The following is a 14,832-nucleotide window of genomic DNA, read 5'->3' as shown; positions in this document are numbered from 1 at the left end:
TTTCCTATTGGAATTTTGTGAATCTGACATTCTTTCCTGGGTGAAACTGAAAAATTTTTGATCCAGGTACCATCTATGCCTGACAAACAAAATTTGAAACTTTATGCATTTGCAGAAAAAAATATGAAAGGTCTAGCATAGATAGTCAGATAGTTAGTCGGGGTTTGAATTTATGTGCTGAAAATGACGCTCATGTCACTAATGTCTACATTTCAGAAAGAATGGAAGAAATTATGGATGAAGAAATCTCTACTGTAGAGGATTCATGTACCATTAGTGTAGTGGAAGAAGATGTAAAGGAGAAAAGTACAGAAAATCAAGGTATGGGTGAACACTGATTTTTTTCTATTTATATTTCTTAAGTGATCGATCTTGGCTTTAAGAACTTAAGGTACATAGATCTAAAAGATGTTAAAGCAACTGATATTCAGAAAAATCAAAAAAGATTCTTTAAAACTTGTTGATCTTGGTATCATACACCTGAAGCTGGTGACTACTATACAACTGTCTTTGTTTTGATATTTTCAAAATTGTTTAATATAAGGCCAAAATACTGATTTTTTGGGACTTGGCCAATTTTGGTCTATGGTCTAAAAAATCAGTTTTTGCCTCTTAATTGTTTCAATATCAACAAATTCAGTTTCCTTAGGGAACTTCTAATACCCTTCAAATGTATTTTGAAATTTTTTCCGCCTTGGGTAGTAAACCTACCTTAACTTCATAAAAACTTGCTTCTGATCGGCAATCACAACTTATGAAAACTTGTCTTTTCTTATTTGAATAAGATGTTTATAAAAAAGGGGTAGTGCTGATGAGTGGGATTGCGTTGGCCAAAGAACAATCCCTGCAATTTTGTTTTAAAATAATGATTGTACTACATTACATTACATTCATTAAATAAAAGTTAATATTTCAAATTAAACAAAAGAAATTTTTCAACAACTTTTCTTTTTGAGTTTAAACTCCTGAGGGGGGGGGGGGTTAGTTAATAACAAATTGATAAATATTCATATTTCTTTTTAGTAGTAAAATAATGAATCTTTTAATTATTATTTACAAAGAGTAAATTTCGTTAATTTAAAGACAACTTTTTAGGTTTAAATTTTAACATGGTACAAGCTGTAAGACCTCACTTCACACTAGTATATTCATTTTAAGTTTGGGGAATGGATAATGTGCATTTCTCACCTAATTTTCAATTAGGTCCATGCGCCAAATGCCAGACGCAGGCTCAGTCGTCATACCCATTTCTCACGCGCTTGTTCCTGTAAATATCCACAGTTCATTTGTAGTCTAGGAACAGGGAAAGCACGTCTTGCGGTTGAAACTGAAAAAATAAATCACAATATTAATCAGCTCCACATAATTTAACAATTGTTAAACCAATACCATAAACTAATCATTATTTTACAATCAATCAACCACACGAATATATTAAAAAGAGTGCTTACATTTGGTGCATCGACTGAGTGGGTGGAGCACCGTCCAACGAGGGTATGTTCCTTGACAAGACTGTTTATTTAACCGGATCCCCTTATCTCCGAAGGTTAACTCCTTTAATAGTTTATATTAGATTTAAATTGACTCTAAATCATCTTCAAGGTTTATGTGAGCACTGGGTTTGTCACTCCTTGTCACTTCCTAAATAGGGCTTTAGATATAGGTTTTACAGATTGTGCTCTAGGCCCAACTGGGGGTAGGTTACATACCCAGGTGGAGCAGGTAGAACGCATACAAACATAATGGACGAGCATCCAAAATACCCTGGGGCACCTCTTTAATGCACGGACAGTCTTTTCAAGCATGTATTTCAGGATAGGTGTATTCATACAGCTCTAGTCGTGAACTGAAAGAACAATATAATCAGTCCCGACTAGTATAATAATCTAAATATATTGCTTAAACTTGTAAAATAATAAAAGAGTTTACAATATAAACCATTTAACGTTGCCAGGATTTGCGTTTATAAATAATAAATAAAAGAACTTACAAAGTTGAACTGGCCAAGGGGTTTGTAGCAGTAGTAGATCTCTATGCTTCGCGAGTTGATTATGAGGTAGGATGGCTAGCTCTGCAGTCAGGTAAGTATCAGGAACAAGACTAAAAATGATGAGTTGAATATTGGCTCTTTTAGTGTATCTTCAGATCCTTTGCTTAAGTAACAGTTTATTCACACTGATACAGGGACGCATATAAATCTAATTAGTACCTATCAATGATCCACAGGTTGAGCCTAGGATCAGTCTTATCCAGTAGAGGCTGGGAGGTACATGAGAGGTAGATGAGGTACAGTTTATGGTCCGCTGCTAGGAGGAGGTCGTGAAGGTGTGAACATGAACCAGGTGGAGCACTACAGGTTTACGATGCTCGGGCTGGAGGAGTAGGTACTCTCCGCGTGGATCATCAGAAGAGTAGGTTGACACGGCGTAGAGGAGACCCGTAAGGAGCTGCATCAGACCATGGGTGATCCAAGCAGAGGTAGTAGCGTAGCTAGCGCATAGCAACGAGGTACGATTAATCCTAACAAAGGTTTCGTTAGAATAAGTAATGAGTTCAACTGTTAACTTAAGGCTCAAAGGTTCAAATTCACTAATGTTCACCTGGTATATATATCTTGAGGCTGAGCCTTACGAGAGGAACGTGGAGGAGGTGGTTTGTTCCCCAAGCATTGGCTTCCTGCTGAGTAGGATCAAGTCGGAACTGCTCGATGATAATTTCTCTCAGGGTTGATATCTGAACTCCCATATATATATCATCTGTGCAACAAGGGCTTGAATTGGAGGATAGACCAAGGAAAGCAATATTAAAATCATACAGATGGTTTATAAACCTTGATTAAACGCAACCTGGGCAACACTTCAATAGAACCAGATGGGGTAATCAACCCATTCTAATTCTGAAAGTAAATATAAAGTTATTTCTTTTTATAAAGAAAAGCTGGCTAGACTTTTTACTGCTATTTAAGAATAAAACTTTGAGTTCGATACATAAAACATTCTCAATATTTGGTTTAATATATGGGTAAATGCAGTTATATAGTAATAAATATTTGCAGTTATCATAAGAATAAATATCTAAATATGAGAGTATAGTTTTGAGAATAGTCTATAGTTCACGGTTTAAATGTTTATAAGTTAGAGAGGTTCTTGAAATCAGCTGTATTCTCTCTTCGGGAGTTCGCAGCTCGTCATTCCTCGTTTAGTTTGGAGATACCCTGAACAAAGACGACATTTAGATCTATAGGATCTTACACAGATAGTAGGACTCCCTGACAGCATGATTTGATTAGATAGTTGGGAAATCAGCTGAAGAAATATTATAAAATGTTTTTATATAAAACTGGGATATTTTATTCACTAATGAAAGGGATGACATTTCAGCTTGAAAATTATACAAAACTTTGTTTGATCATTAATGAATTAGATTTCTAAATTTTTTTTTAACTGATTATTTCCAAGTTTAAAGGGTGAATCAGATATGCCCCTGAGTTTAAATGCAGAGTCACTTGAAATTACAATGAAATTCCCTTTAATCTTAAGATTTTAATAAAAGTTCATGATCAATTTTACGATACTTGAGGCTGATATTTCTTAAATTATCTTTTTGAATTTTTCAGGCAAAGTTGTCAAGATTGAAGTAGATCCCCTTTTCTCTGAACAAAAAAGACTTAAAAAGAGTAAACTGAGAGATAAAAGAGATAAAAGTTATCCCTGTGGAGAATGTGATTATGTGGCATCTAAATCCAGTAATTTGAAGACACGTATTCGAAATAAACATGGAGTGAGATATCCATGCAAGCTATGTGATCACGCTGCCACTACAGCAAGTAATCTGAAGATGCACATTAAATTTAAACATGAAGGAGTGAGATATCTCTGCGATCAATGTGAGTACTCTGTCACTACACCCAGAGATCTGAAGAGCCATATTGAATCTAAACATGAAGGAGTGAGATATCCTTGTTTAAAATGCGTATATGCTGCAACTACAGCCAGAGATCTGAGGAGGCATATTGAATCTAAACATGAAGGAGTGAGATATCCTTGTGATCAATGTGAGTATGCTGCCAGTCGAGCAGTTTATCTGAGTATGCATATTAAGAATAAGCATCAAGGAGTGAGATATTCATGCGACCAATGTGAGTACGCTGCAACTACACCAAGGAGTCTGAAGTTACATATTGAATCTAAACATGAAGGAATAAGATATCCTTGTTCTCATTGTGAATACGCTGCCACTACAGCAAGAAGTCTGAAGATTCACATTGAATCTAAACATGAAGGAGTGAGATATCCTTGTTTAGAATGTGTGTATGCTGCAACTACATCACGTGATCTGAAAAAACACATTGAAATAAAACATGAAGGAGTGAGATATCCCTGCGATCAGTGTGAATATGTTGCAACTGGTGTATGGAATTTAAAGTTACACATTAAATCTAAACATGAAGAAGTCAGATATCCATGTGATCAGTGTGAGAACGCTTTTACTTCTGCAAAAGGTCTGAAAAATCATATTAAAAATAAACATGAAGGAGTGGGATACTATTGTGATCAGTGTGAATACGTTGCCACTGACCCAAGTTGTCTGAGTAGGCATACTAGAAATAAACATGAAGGAGTGAAATATCCTTGTAATCAGTGTGAGAACGTCTTTACATTAGCAAGAAGTCTGAATAGGCATATTAAAAATAAACATGAAGGATTGAAATATCCCTGTGATCAGTGTGAATACGTTGCTACTAACCCAAGTAGTCTGAAAATACATATTAAAAATAAACACGAAGGATTGAAATATCCCTGTGATCAGTGTGAATACGTTGCTACTGACCCAAGTAGTCTGAGAAGACATATTAAAAATAAACACGAAGGATTGAATTATCCCTGTGATCAGTGTGAATACGTTGCTACTGAACCACGTTTTCTGAGAAGCCATATTAAAATTAAACATGAAGGAGTGAGGTATCCATGCGAAGAATGTGATCACACTGCCACTACAGCAAGTAGTTTGAAGAGTCATATTGAATCTAAACATGAAGGAGTTAGATATCCATGCGACCAATGTGTATATGCTGCCAATACAGCATGGATTCTAAAAAAGCACATTGAATCTAAACACGAAGGAGTGAGGTATCCATGCGATCTATGCGAGTACGCTGCCACTACAGCAGGTTATCTGAAGAGACATACGGACTCTGTTCATGAAGGAGTGAGATATCATTGTGATCAGTGTGAATACGTTGCTACTGACTCAAGTTGTCTGAGAAGACATATTAGAAATAAACACGAAGGAGTGAAATATCCATGTAATCAGTGTGAGAATGCTTTTACATCAGCAAGTAGTCTGAGAAGACATATTGAAAATAAACATGAAACAGTGAGGCATCCATGCGACCATTGTGATCACGCTGCCACTACAGCAAGTAATTTGAAGAGACATATTGAATCTAAACATGAAGGAGTTAGATATCCATGCGATCAATGTGAGTACGTTGACACCCAATCCTGTCATTTAAAAACACATCAACAAAGGAAACATATTAATTAAGAAGTACTTTGCACTGTAAACTGCATATTGTCTATTCCCTCATTTATTTTGGTTTTTCCTTCCTTAGTTAAATGTTGGGAAATAAAATTTGAAATTTTTAAAATGCAGTTTGGTAATTTTTACCTCACAACCCATGACTCGTGGGTTATTTGTTTTCTCTTTTCTAATTTCCATTTGTTTTGAAACAAAATATTTCTAAATTAAATTATTTTGGACTGTTGTTGCGTTCCAATATTCTACAACGGGGAACGTTCCCCAATTTTAGGAGGAGACCCCTCCCCCTACTGGTTACATCCTTAGGGGTAAAAAGTAGTAAGGATAAATCAAGGAACTAAAAGTGAGAAATAAGGAATAAAAATTATCTCTGTAACATTTCTGACGATTGATGAAAGATCTGAACAAAATTTCAAGATACTCAGGCATTTAAGAAATTTCTCAGATACCCAGGTATTTGGGAAATTTACAAAATATTTCAATTACACCACCATCAGATTCCAAGATACCCAGTCATTTGGGAAATTCCCCAAATTTCCCAAATTCCTTTTGGAATCTGATGGTGGTGCATTTAAAATATTTTAGAAATTTCCCAAATACCTTTGTTTTTGGGAAATTCCTATTTTTGACATTTTTATTAATTGCTGTCACTCTCTTCTGAAAGTTTGGAACAAGGATTAAATAAATATCTTTTTAACCAATGTGATAAATATACAACTAAAACTCTCGTGTTGAAGATTCACATTCAGATCCTCATTCTTTCAGCACATTTTTGGTCTTAATTATAAACATACTTATTTCTCTTTTTACCAAAGGATGCTTTAACCTCATCAACACTTTCTTGACGTTTACTTCTTTTTATTATATCAGTGTAAATATTTGTTTGTAGTTCTATTTTTTATTCATTTTATTTTACAAGACTATTTACCCTTAAAAGCATAGCATGTTTTATACATTTTTTAGAGAGAATGGCAGAAATTATGGAAGAAGATAAAGTTACCATCAAAGAAGAAATCTCTACTGTAGAGGATACATGTACTGTGTATGTAGCGGAAGATGTAAAAGAGGAAAATACAGAAAAGACAGAAAATCAAGGTATGGGTAAACATTTTTTGCATATTTTTATAGGATGATCGATTTTTGACTCTTTCATACCTTGATTGACTGCATTTTTAGAAATTATTAAAAATCTAAGATACTTGAGGTTAATTTAATATCTTATTAATTCTCTTTTAAATTTTTCAGGTGAAAATATCAAGATTGAAGTAGATCCCCTGTTCTCTGAACAAAAGAGACTTAAAAAGAGGAAGATGAGAGAAAAAAGAGATAAAAGTTATTCCTGTGAAAAATGTAATTATGTTGCAACTAAATCCATCCTTAGTTAAATGTTGGGAAATAAAATTTGAAATTTTTAAAATGCAGTTTGGTAATTTTTATCTCATAACCATGACTCGTGGGTTATTTGTTTTCTCTTTTTTAATTTCCATTTGTTCTAAATTAAATTATTTTGGACTGTTGTTGCGTTCCAATATTCTACAAGGGGGAACGTTCCCCAATTTCAGGAGGAGACCCCTCCCCCTACTGGTTACAGCCTTAGGGGTTAGAAGTATTGAGGCTAAATCAAAAAAGCTAAAAGTTAGGAATAAGGAATGAATAGATATCTCTGTAACATATATGACGATTGATAAAAGATCTGAACAAAATTTAAAGATACTCAGGCATTTAGGAAATTTCTCAGATACCCAGGTATTTGGGAAATTTACAAAATACTTCAAATACCATTCGATGCTTTAACCTCAACAACCCCTTCTTGGCGTTTACTTCTTTTCAATCATTGTAAATATTTGCTTGCAGTTCTAATTTTTTATTCATTTTATTTTACAAGACTATTTACCCTTAAAATCATAACATGTTTTGTACATATTTCAGAAAGAATGGCAGAAATTATGGAAGAAGATAAAGTTACCATTAAAGAAGAAATCTCTACTGTAGAAGATACGTGCACTGTATTTGTAGCGGAAGAAGATGTAAAAGAGGAAATTACAGAAAAGACAGAAAATCAAGGTATGGGTAAACATTTTTTGCTGCATATTTTTATAGGATGATCGATTTTTGACTTTTTCATAACTTGATTTACTGCATTTTTAGAAATTAATAAAAATTTTAATTCATCTGAGATACTTAAGGTTAATTTAATATCTTATTAATTCTCTTTTTAAATTTTCAGTCGGAAATATCAAGATTGAAGTAGATCCCCTGTTCTCTGAACAAAAGAGACTTAAAAATAGGAAGATGAGAGAAAAAAGAGATAAAAGTTATTCCTGTGAAAAATGTAATTATGTTGCAACTAAATCCAATCATTTGAAGACACATGTTCAAAGTCAACATGAAGGAGTGAGATATCCTTGTTCTCACTGTGAATACGCTGCCACTGAAGCAAGTGGTCTGAAGAAACATATTGAAAATAAGCATGAAGGAGTGAGATATACCTGTGATCAGTGTGAATACGTTGCTAATTACCCAAGAAGTCTGAAGAGACATATTAAAACTAAACATAGTGAAGAGAGGTACCATTGTGATCAGTGTGTATATGTTGCAACTGACCCAAGTAATCTGAATAGACATATTAAAAATAAACATTAAGTATTAAGATATCCAGGTTATCAGTGTAATTACGTTGCTACTCTATGCTGTCATTTTAAAAAAAAAAACATCAAAAAAGGAGATATATCAATAACTTTGCACTGCAAACTTGAAATTTTCATATATATATATAATTAATAAATCTTTTTCTGATAGTATATTTTCTATATCAAAATCCAACTGTGTTCCGCTTCACCCCTTAATATTATTATTTTGTTTAATAATAATTTTTTAATCTGTGTCCACTGTCCAATCTGAAAATTAAGATATCGTCTTTTTCTTTTGAAAGATCTTTTTAAAAGTCGTCTTTTTTATGAAAAAGATCAGCTGTTCATGTCATTTTTTCCAAATGAGTTGATCTGACAGTGTCTGAGAGGGGTTGTAAATTTGTTGAAATCAATGCCAAAATGCAACCCCTCTCTAGCGTTAGCTAGGATCCTGGGGGATAAAGTATGAGGGAAATGGGAAAAGGAGGGAGAGGGGAGTATGTAGGACTAACCAATGGTCATCTAACTTCTTAACCTTTATCATCCAGGCTGGTTTGGTTTTGCTCGGCCCCGTATCTTTAAGTTGTCTCGGCCTGACCTAGCCTGCAGTAAGCTGGGTTTTTCCAGTCAATCTCCTTTTTTTCAGCAAATTGTTGGTCCTAATTTTAAAAATCCTGATTGCTCATTTTACCATGCTTTTACCTTGATAACCCATTCTTGTTTGCAATTCTATTTTTTACTCACTTCATTTTACAAGACTATTTACCCTAAAAAGTATAAAATGTTTTTTTTACAAATTTCAGAGAGAATGGCAGAAATTATGGAAGAAGATAAAGTAACCAGTAAGCTGATTTTGTTTTAAGTATTGATTTTTATTAATTATTGAGAATATCAATTTTTTTTATGTTTCAATCTTGATTTTTGAAATGGTTAAAACCAAATTCTTGATTACTTATAATATATTTTTTATGCTTCCTTGAAGTATCTATCCTCTCTAAAATCGAAAACTGAAACAAACAAAGGTTAAGTTAAAATCTTTGTATTTTATTCAAAGCTAATTCATAACCTGTTTTCGAAGGACCCAAAAGAAGGGGAAGGGAAGGAAAAAGAGAAGGAATAAGGGAAGGGTAGTCTGAAGATACATATTAAAAATATTCATGAAGAAGTGAATCATAATCATTTAAAAACACGTCAAAAAAAGAACCACGAACTGTAAGCTTCAAATATCACTTCTCTTATATTAAATGATTCTCTTATTGTAGAATTTAATATATTAATCTTTGTTCGAATTGTATATTTTCTATATCAAACCCCAACTGTGTTCCCCTGCTGCTCCCCTCATCATTCTCATTATCTTAAATAATATTTTTATCATTTTTCCTTTTTGCAGATTATTCCCTGACAAAATACAACTTTGAACAAAATAGAAATTATGAACATTTTTTTAATTTTAAGAAATAACAATTATCATTCTAAACTTTTATGAAAGGATATTTGTCTCATACTATATAAACTTTTTTAAATATGTTTTTTTAATATTTTTGACCAAATTGTGTACAGCAGTTTTGTTTTCATTTGATATGCAATCCATATTTTTTTCAGATAGAATGGAAAAGACTTAAAACAAAGAGTTAAATATATTAGAGCTGAGTAAATCCGTCCATCCTCCATACTGAAGATACAGGAATACAGGTAAACTTAGAAATAGTTGAAAAGTTTTTAGATAATATGTTAGTTTCTCATGGATGGATTAGATGTTTTTAGTTTTTTTTTCTCCATTTATTTTATTTTCCCCAGTAGCCCCTGTTCCCTATGTAATCCGGATGCTATATCATAATATTGATATGAATGAAGGTCGATTTAGCTAACGTTCAATTTGACTAAAGTCAGTTGATGAAAAACCACTTTCTAATGAACACTTTCTAGTTAGACATTTTTTCAAGAGGACTAACTTTTTTTTGAACATTTTAGTACCAATGAACGTTAGTCCTAATGAACTTTTTCTACAAAAAAAAATGTTCAAATGGACTAAATAAATTTTTCTTTGAAAAGGGATGGTGGAGTTGGCACATTTGACGTAGGGGGGGGGGCCTTCATTTTTGGTTCAAATCTTCCAATTTTTTGGCTGCACGCCTAATTAGTGTTCGAAATTCCTAAAATAAAGTAAAATTGAATTTTAATGACCTCTAATGACCTAAATGACCTCCAAAAAATGAAATGTTTTAACTATGGCTTTATGCATATCAAACGAAAGCTAGGAACCCCAGGAGTACAGTTGCAGCAACGAATCCAGTGTTTGACGTTCTACTGGCCTCTATCGACCTCTAATGACCTAAATGACCTCCAAAAGTGAAAATGTTTTAACTGTGGCTTTATGCATATCAAAGGAAAGCTAGGAACCCAGGGAATACAGTAGTAGCAACAAATACAGTGTTTGACTTTCTAATGACCTCTTACGACCTCGAATGACCTAAATGACCTCCAAAAATGAAAATGTTTTAACTATGGCTTTGTGCATATCAATTAAATTCTACGAACCTCAGGAATACAGTAGCAGCAACAAATCTTTTAGATTATATATAATATATTTTAAACAAAATTAAGTCCAGAAATAGAAACTCAAATCTATAAGTATGTGTCAAATATGTCAACACAAGCGCTATAATGAATTGTAAAAATTATTGTTATTGAAAATTATTTTAGTAAAACCAATGAAATTCATTAATTTTAAGAAGAAACACAACGTGACATTTGGTCTAATTCACTATAAATAACCCCACTGTGGACAGTTTATATTGCAGAAATGTTGCATTTATGATAACCCTAAAACCTACAGGTCGATTAATTGAATATCTCAATTTATGCACGTATATCCAGCTGTATAATTAGTAAATCTCAGCCGAGCAAGTTGGGCAGGGCGGACCGCGCCAACAATTTATCCTATAGTTGATCCATGCATGTATTGTATGAGTGCACATTTCAGACCGAATGGCAGAAATTATGGAAGAAGATAAAGTAACCATCAAAGAAGAAATCTTTACTGTAGAGGATACATGTACTGTGTATGTAGCTGAAGAAGATATAAAAGAGGAAAGTACAGAAAATCAAGGTATGGGTAAACAACTTCTACGTATATTTTTTTAGGATGATCGATTTATGACTTCTTTAGTACTTTAGGCTCATAAATCTATAAACTGTTAACGCAATTGACTGCATTTTCAGATATTATTAAAAAATTTTAAACCATGCGAGATACTTAAGGTTAATATAATATTTTGATTTATTTTTCAGGTGAAATTGTCAAGATTAAAGACGATCCCCTTTTCTCTGATCAAAAGAGACTTAAGATGAGTAGGCCGAGAGATAAAAGAGATATGAATTATCCCTGTGGAAAATGTTATTATGTGGCAACTAAATCCAGTAATTTTAAGACACATATCAAAAATAAACATGAAGGAGTGAGATATCCTTGCGATCAATGTGAATTCGCTGCAACTTTTTCAAGTAGTCTGAGGAAACATACAAAAACTAAGCATGAAGGAGTGAGGTATCCCTGCGATCAGTGTGAATACCTTGCCACCCAATCCTGCCTTTTAAAAGCACATCAAAAAAGGAAACATTAATTAAGAAATAGTTTGCATTGTAAACTTCAAATTTTCTTTTTTCTCATTTATTTTGATTACACCAGGGGAGACGTTTCCAAATTTATTCATGGGATACAAGGAATATTTAAACATCTTTGTAATCAGTGTGATAAATCTACAATTTAAACTCATGCTTAAAAATTAACATTCAGATCTGGAAACTCATGTTAAAAGGAAAAATTAGAAAACCTAACAAAAAGTTCATGATACATAAATATTTAATATAATACCGTTTTGAAAATAAAATTTCACTGTTTATTGTGCGATTCCATCAAGAATATGCTTGCATTGATGAGGTCATTTTTGGGTCGGAGGAAAAGTGGGTGTAGGTTTTTTTATGCATGATTAAATTAAATCGAACACCAACAGTCGCTATTTTTTATTTTTTTTATTTTAGTTTTCTGAAACTTTTATTGAGAAGATTATTACTTACATATTAGAAACTATGCTTTCAGAGCGCTTCACGCCCATCTCCATTATAAACCCTATTTCTGGCTCTATCTGCGAACATTTTCTTTTCATGAAAGTTTGCGGATGTTATCATATTTTTTTGTGGATTTCAAGCTAAATATATAGATAGATAAAGAGTGAATTTTAATCATTGTAAATCTTTGTTTGTAGTTCTAGCTTTTTATTCAATTTAATTCAAAGCTTATTTAGCTTTGAAATATAACATGTATTGTACGATGTACATATTTCAGAGAGAATGGCAGAAATTATGGAAGAAGAAAAAGTTACTATTAAAGAAGAAATTTCTACTGTAGAGGATACATTTACTGTATTTGTAGTGGGAGAAGATGTAAAAGAGGAAAGTACAGAAAATCAAGGTAAAGTTAAACATTTTTTATCTATGTATAAATAACAATGCAGAAATGGAAAAGCTCGACATTATCTTCTATATTAAATATCAGATGAAGGTTTTAAGGGTACANTTTGTTCTGAAGAGACATATTGAATCTAAACATGAAGGAGTGAGATATCCATGCGAACAATGTGATCACGCTGCCACTACAGCAAGTAGTTTGAAGATTCATATTGAAAATAAACATGAAAGGGTGAGATATCTCTGTGGAAAATGTGATTATATGGCAACTAAATCCAGTAATTTGAAGAGACATATTCGAAGTAAACATGAAGGGGTAAGATATTCATGCGAACAATGTAATCACGCTGCCACTACAGCAAATTGTCTGAAGATTCATATTGAAAATAAACATGAAAGGGTGAGATATCTCTGTGGAAAATGTGATTATATGGCAACTAAATCCAGTAATTTGAAGAGACATATTCGAAGTAAACATGAAGGGGTAAGATATTCATGCGAACAATGTAATCACGCTGCCACTACAGCAAATTGTCTGAAGATTCATATTGAAAATAAACATGAAAGGGTGAGATATCTCTGTGGAAAATGTGATTATATGGCAACTAAATCCAGTAATTTGAAGAGACATATTCGAAGTAAACATGAAGGGGTAAGATATTCATGCGAACAATGTAATCACGCTGCCACTACAGCAAATTGTCTGAAGATTCATATTGAAAATAAACATGAAAGGGTGAGATATCTCTGTGGAAAATGTGATTATATGGCAACTAAATCCAGTAATTTGAAGAGACATATTCGAAGTAAACATGAGGGAGTAAAATATCCATGCGACCAATGTGTATATGCTGCCACTACAGCAAGTGATCTAAAGACACATATTGAAAATAAACATAATGGAGTGAGATATCCATGCGACCAATGTGAATTCTCTGCAACTGTTTCAAGTAGTCTGAGGAGACATATTGAATCTAAACATGAAGGAGTGAGATATCCTTGTTCTTATTGTGAATACGCAGCTACTCAACTAAGTAGTCTGACAAAACATATTAAATCTAAACATAAAGGGGTAAGATATCCATGCGACCAATGTGATCACACTGCCACTACAGCAAGATGTCTGAAGAGACATATTGAATCTAAACATGAAAGATATCCATGCGATCAATGCGAGTACACTGCAACTACAGCAGGTATTCTGAAGATACATATTGAAAATAAACATGAAGGAGCGATATATCCCTGTGATTAATGTGAATACATTACCAACCATTCCTCTCATATAAAAACACATCAAAAAAAGAACCATGCACTGAAAACTTCAAATTATCACTTCTCTTCTATTAAATAATTCTCTTATTGTAGAATTTAATATATTAATCTTTGTTCTAATTGTATATTTTCTATATCAAAACCCAACTGTGTTCCCCCGCTCCCATCAAAATAATATCTTAATCATTTTTACCATTTTGCATAAATTACAACTTTGAACAAAATAGAAATCATGAACACATTTTTTAATTTTATAAAATATCAAATATCATTCCAAACTTTTATGGATGTTCGAGGGTTAAGAGTCCTCAGCTCAAACTCTCCAGAGGAAATTCTGTAGCAGAACTTTCTTCGGAATTTATAGTTTTAGATTTAATTTATGAGATGAAGGGTTTCTTGTTACCATTTGTATCTATGCTTCTTTGCGACTCCAACTGCTTTTTCGCAATTCTTCTCAGATTTTTAAAACGCTTAAAATGCTCTTTAGTCCTTGTAAACATGTAAACCTTGTAGTGAGGTTGTTTATGGTTAATACATTTTGTAATTGATTTCATTGTAGTCGATTACTTGTATATCGGGGTATAAAAGGGATGAATTTATTAATACCTGATATAATCTTGTCCTTGAAAAATACCCGTGAATCTTCAGTTGTTTTCCCATCCAGCTTATTAAGATATTTTCAAAAAACCTTTACAGTGTTTAGATTTTTGTATTCGCCTACTCGAGTTCAACATTTACAACAAAACTAATTATATGCATAGAAAGAACATAAAATTTTGAAAAATTAGTCTCATCCCACCCCCTACTGAAAATGAAGTATTTAGTCCACTAATAATGGGTTAAAGTTTCCTCTCTATAAGGAGTTTAAAACAATAACATTCAGAGGTAAATGCCGCAAACATTCCTAATCTTAAAGCGA

The 14,832-nt window shown here is 32.9% G+C and overlaps 4 protein-coding genes and 2 long non-coding RNA genes across 7 annotated transcripts; 5 read left to right on the top strand and 1 right to left on the bottom strand.

Annotated features, from left to right (window-relative positions):
• Window positions 1-7: 7 nt before the first annotated feature.
• Window positions 8-6,505, top strand: LOC111717236 (zinc finger protein 26). The gene is made up of 2 exons (XM_023492749.1): window positions 8-321; window positions 3,617-6,505. Exons 1-2 carry the CDS (start codon window positions 222-224, stop codon window positions 5,545-5,547), a joined length of 2,031 nt encoding a protein of 676 aa, XP_023348517.1. The 5' UTR covers window positions 8-221; the 3' UTR covers window positions 5,548-6,505.
• Window positions 1,597-12,510, bottom strand: LOC111717240 (uncharacterized). The gene is made up of 7 exons (XR_002768727.1): window positions 12,249-12,510; window positions 2,831-3,214; window positions 2,601-2,733; window positions 2,210-2,520; window positions 1,991-2,100; window positions 1,710-1,846; window positions 1,597-1,641 (listed from the first exon to the last, which is right to left on the bottom strand). It is a non-coding gene; the product is annotated as an uncharacterized LOC111717240 (long non-coding RNA).
• On the top strand, window positions 6,505-6,915 carry LOC111717238 (uncharacterized; the record flags this gene model as incomplete). Its single annotated transcript, XM_023492751.1, is given in 2 exon segments — window positions 6,505-6,636; window positions 6,787-6,915. Coding segments are annotated over 2 exon segments (256 nt in total), but the record flags the coding sequence as incomplete, so codon positions are not given.
• On the top strand, window positions 6,923-8,303 carry LOC111717237 (zinc finger Y-chromosomal protein 1). The gene is made up of 2 exons (XM_023492750.1): window positions 6,923-7,605; window positions 7,769-8,303. The coding sequence occupies exons 1-2, from the start codon at window positions 7,476-7,478 to the stop codon at window positions 8,182-8,184; spliced, it is 546 nt and encodes a 181-aa protein (XP_023348518.1). The 5' UTR covers window positions 6,923-7,475; the 3' UTR covers window positions 8,185-8,303.
• Window positions 8,424-11,587, top strand: LOC111717239 (uncharacterized). Of its 2 annotated transcripts, XR_002768726.1 has the most exons (4): window positions 8,424-9,033; window positions 9,774-9,863; window positions 11,155-11,280; window positions 11,463-11,587. It is a non-coding gene; the product is annotated as an uncharacterized LOC111717239 (long non-coding RNA). The 2 variants fall into 2 exon arrangements; XR_002768725.1 differs by lacking the exon at window positions 8,424-9,033 and having other exon boundaries at window positions 9,092-9,863.
• A 177-nt stretch (window positions 12,511-12,687) lies between the features above and the next one.
• LOC111717234 (zinc finger Y-chromosomal protein 1-like) lies at window positions 12,688-14,461 on the top strand. The gene has a single exon (XM_023492748.1). It carries the CDS (start codon window positions 12,688-12,690, stop codon window positions 13,891-13,893), a length of 1,206 nt encoding a protein of 401 aa, XP_023348516.1. The 3' UTR covers window positions 13,894-14,461.
• Window positions 14,462-14,832: the final 371 nt, after the last annotated feature.

Source organism: Eurytemora carolleeae, unplaced genomic scaffold (genome assembly GCF_000591075.1).
Source record: "Eurytemora carolleeae unplaced genomic scaffold, Eaff_2.0 scaffold2427, whole genome shotgun sequence".
NCBI lineage: Eukaryota > Metazoa > Arthropoda > Copepoda > Calanoida > Temoridae > Eurytemora > Eurytemora carolleeae.
Note: the sequence above shows the minus strand (reverse complement) of the source record. Positions and strands in the feature narration are given on the sequence as shown.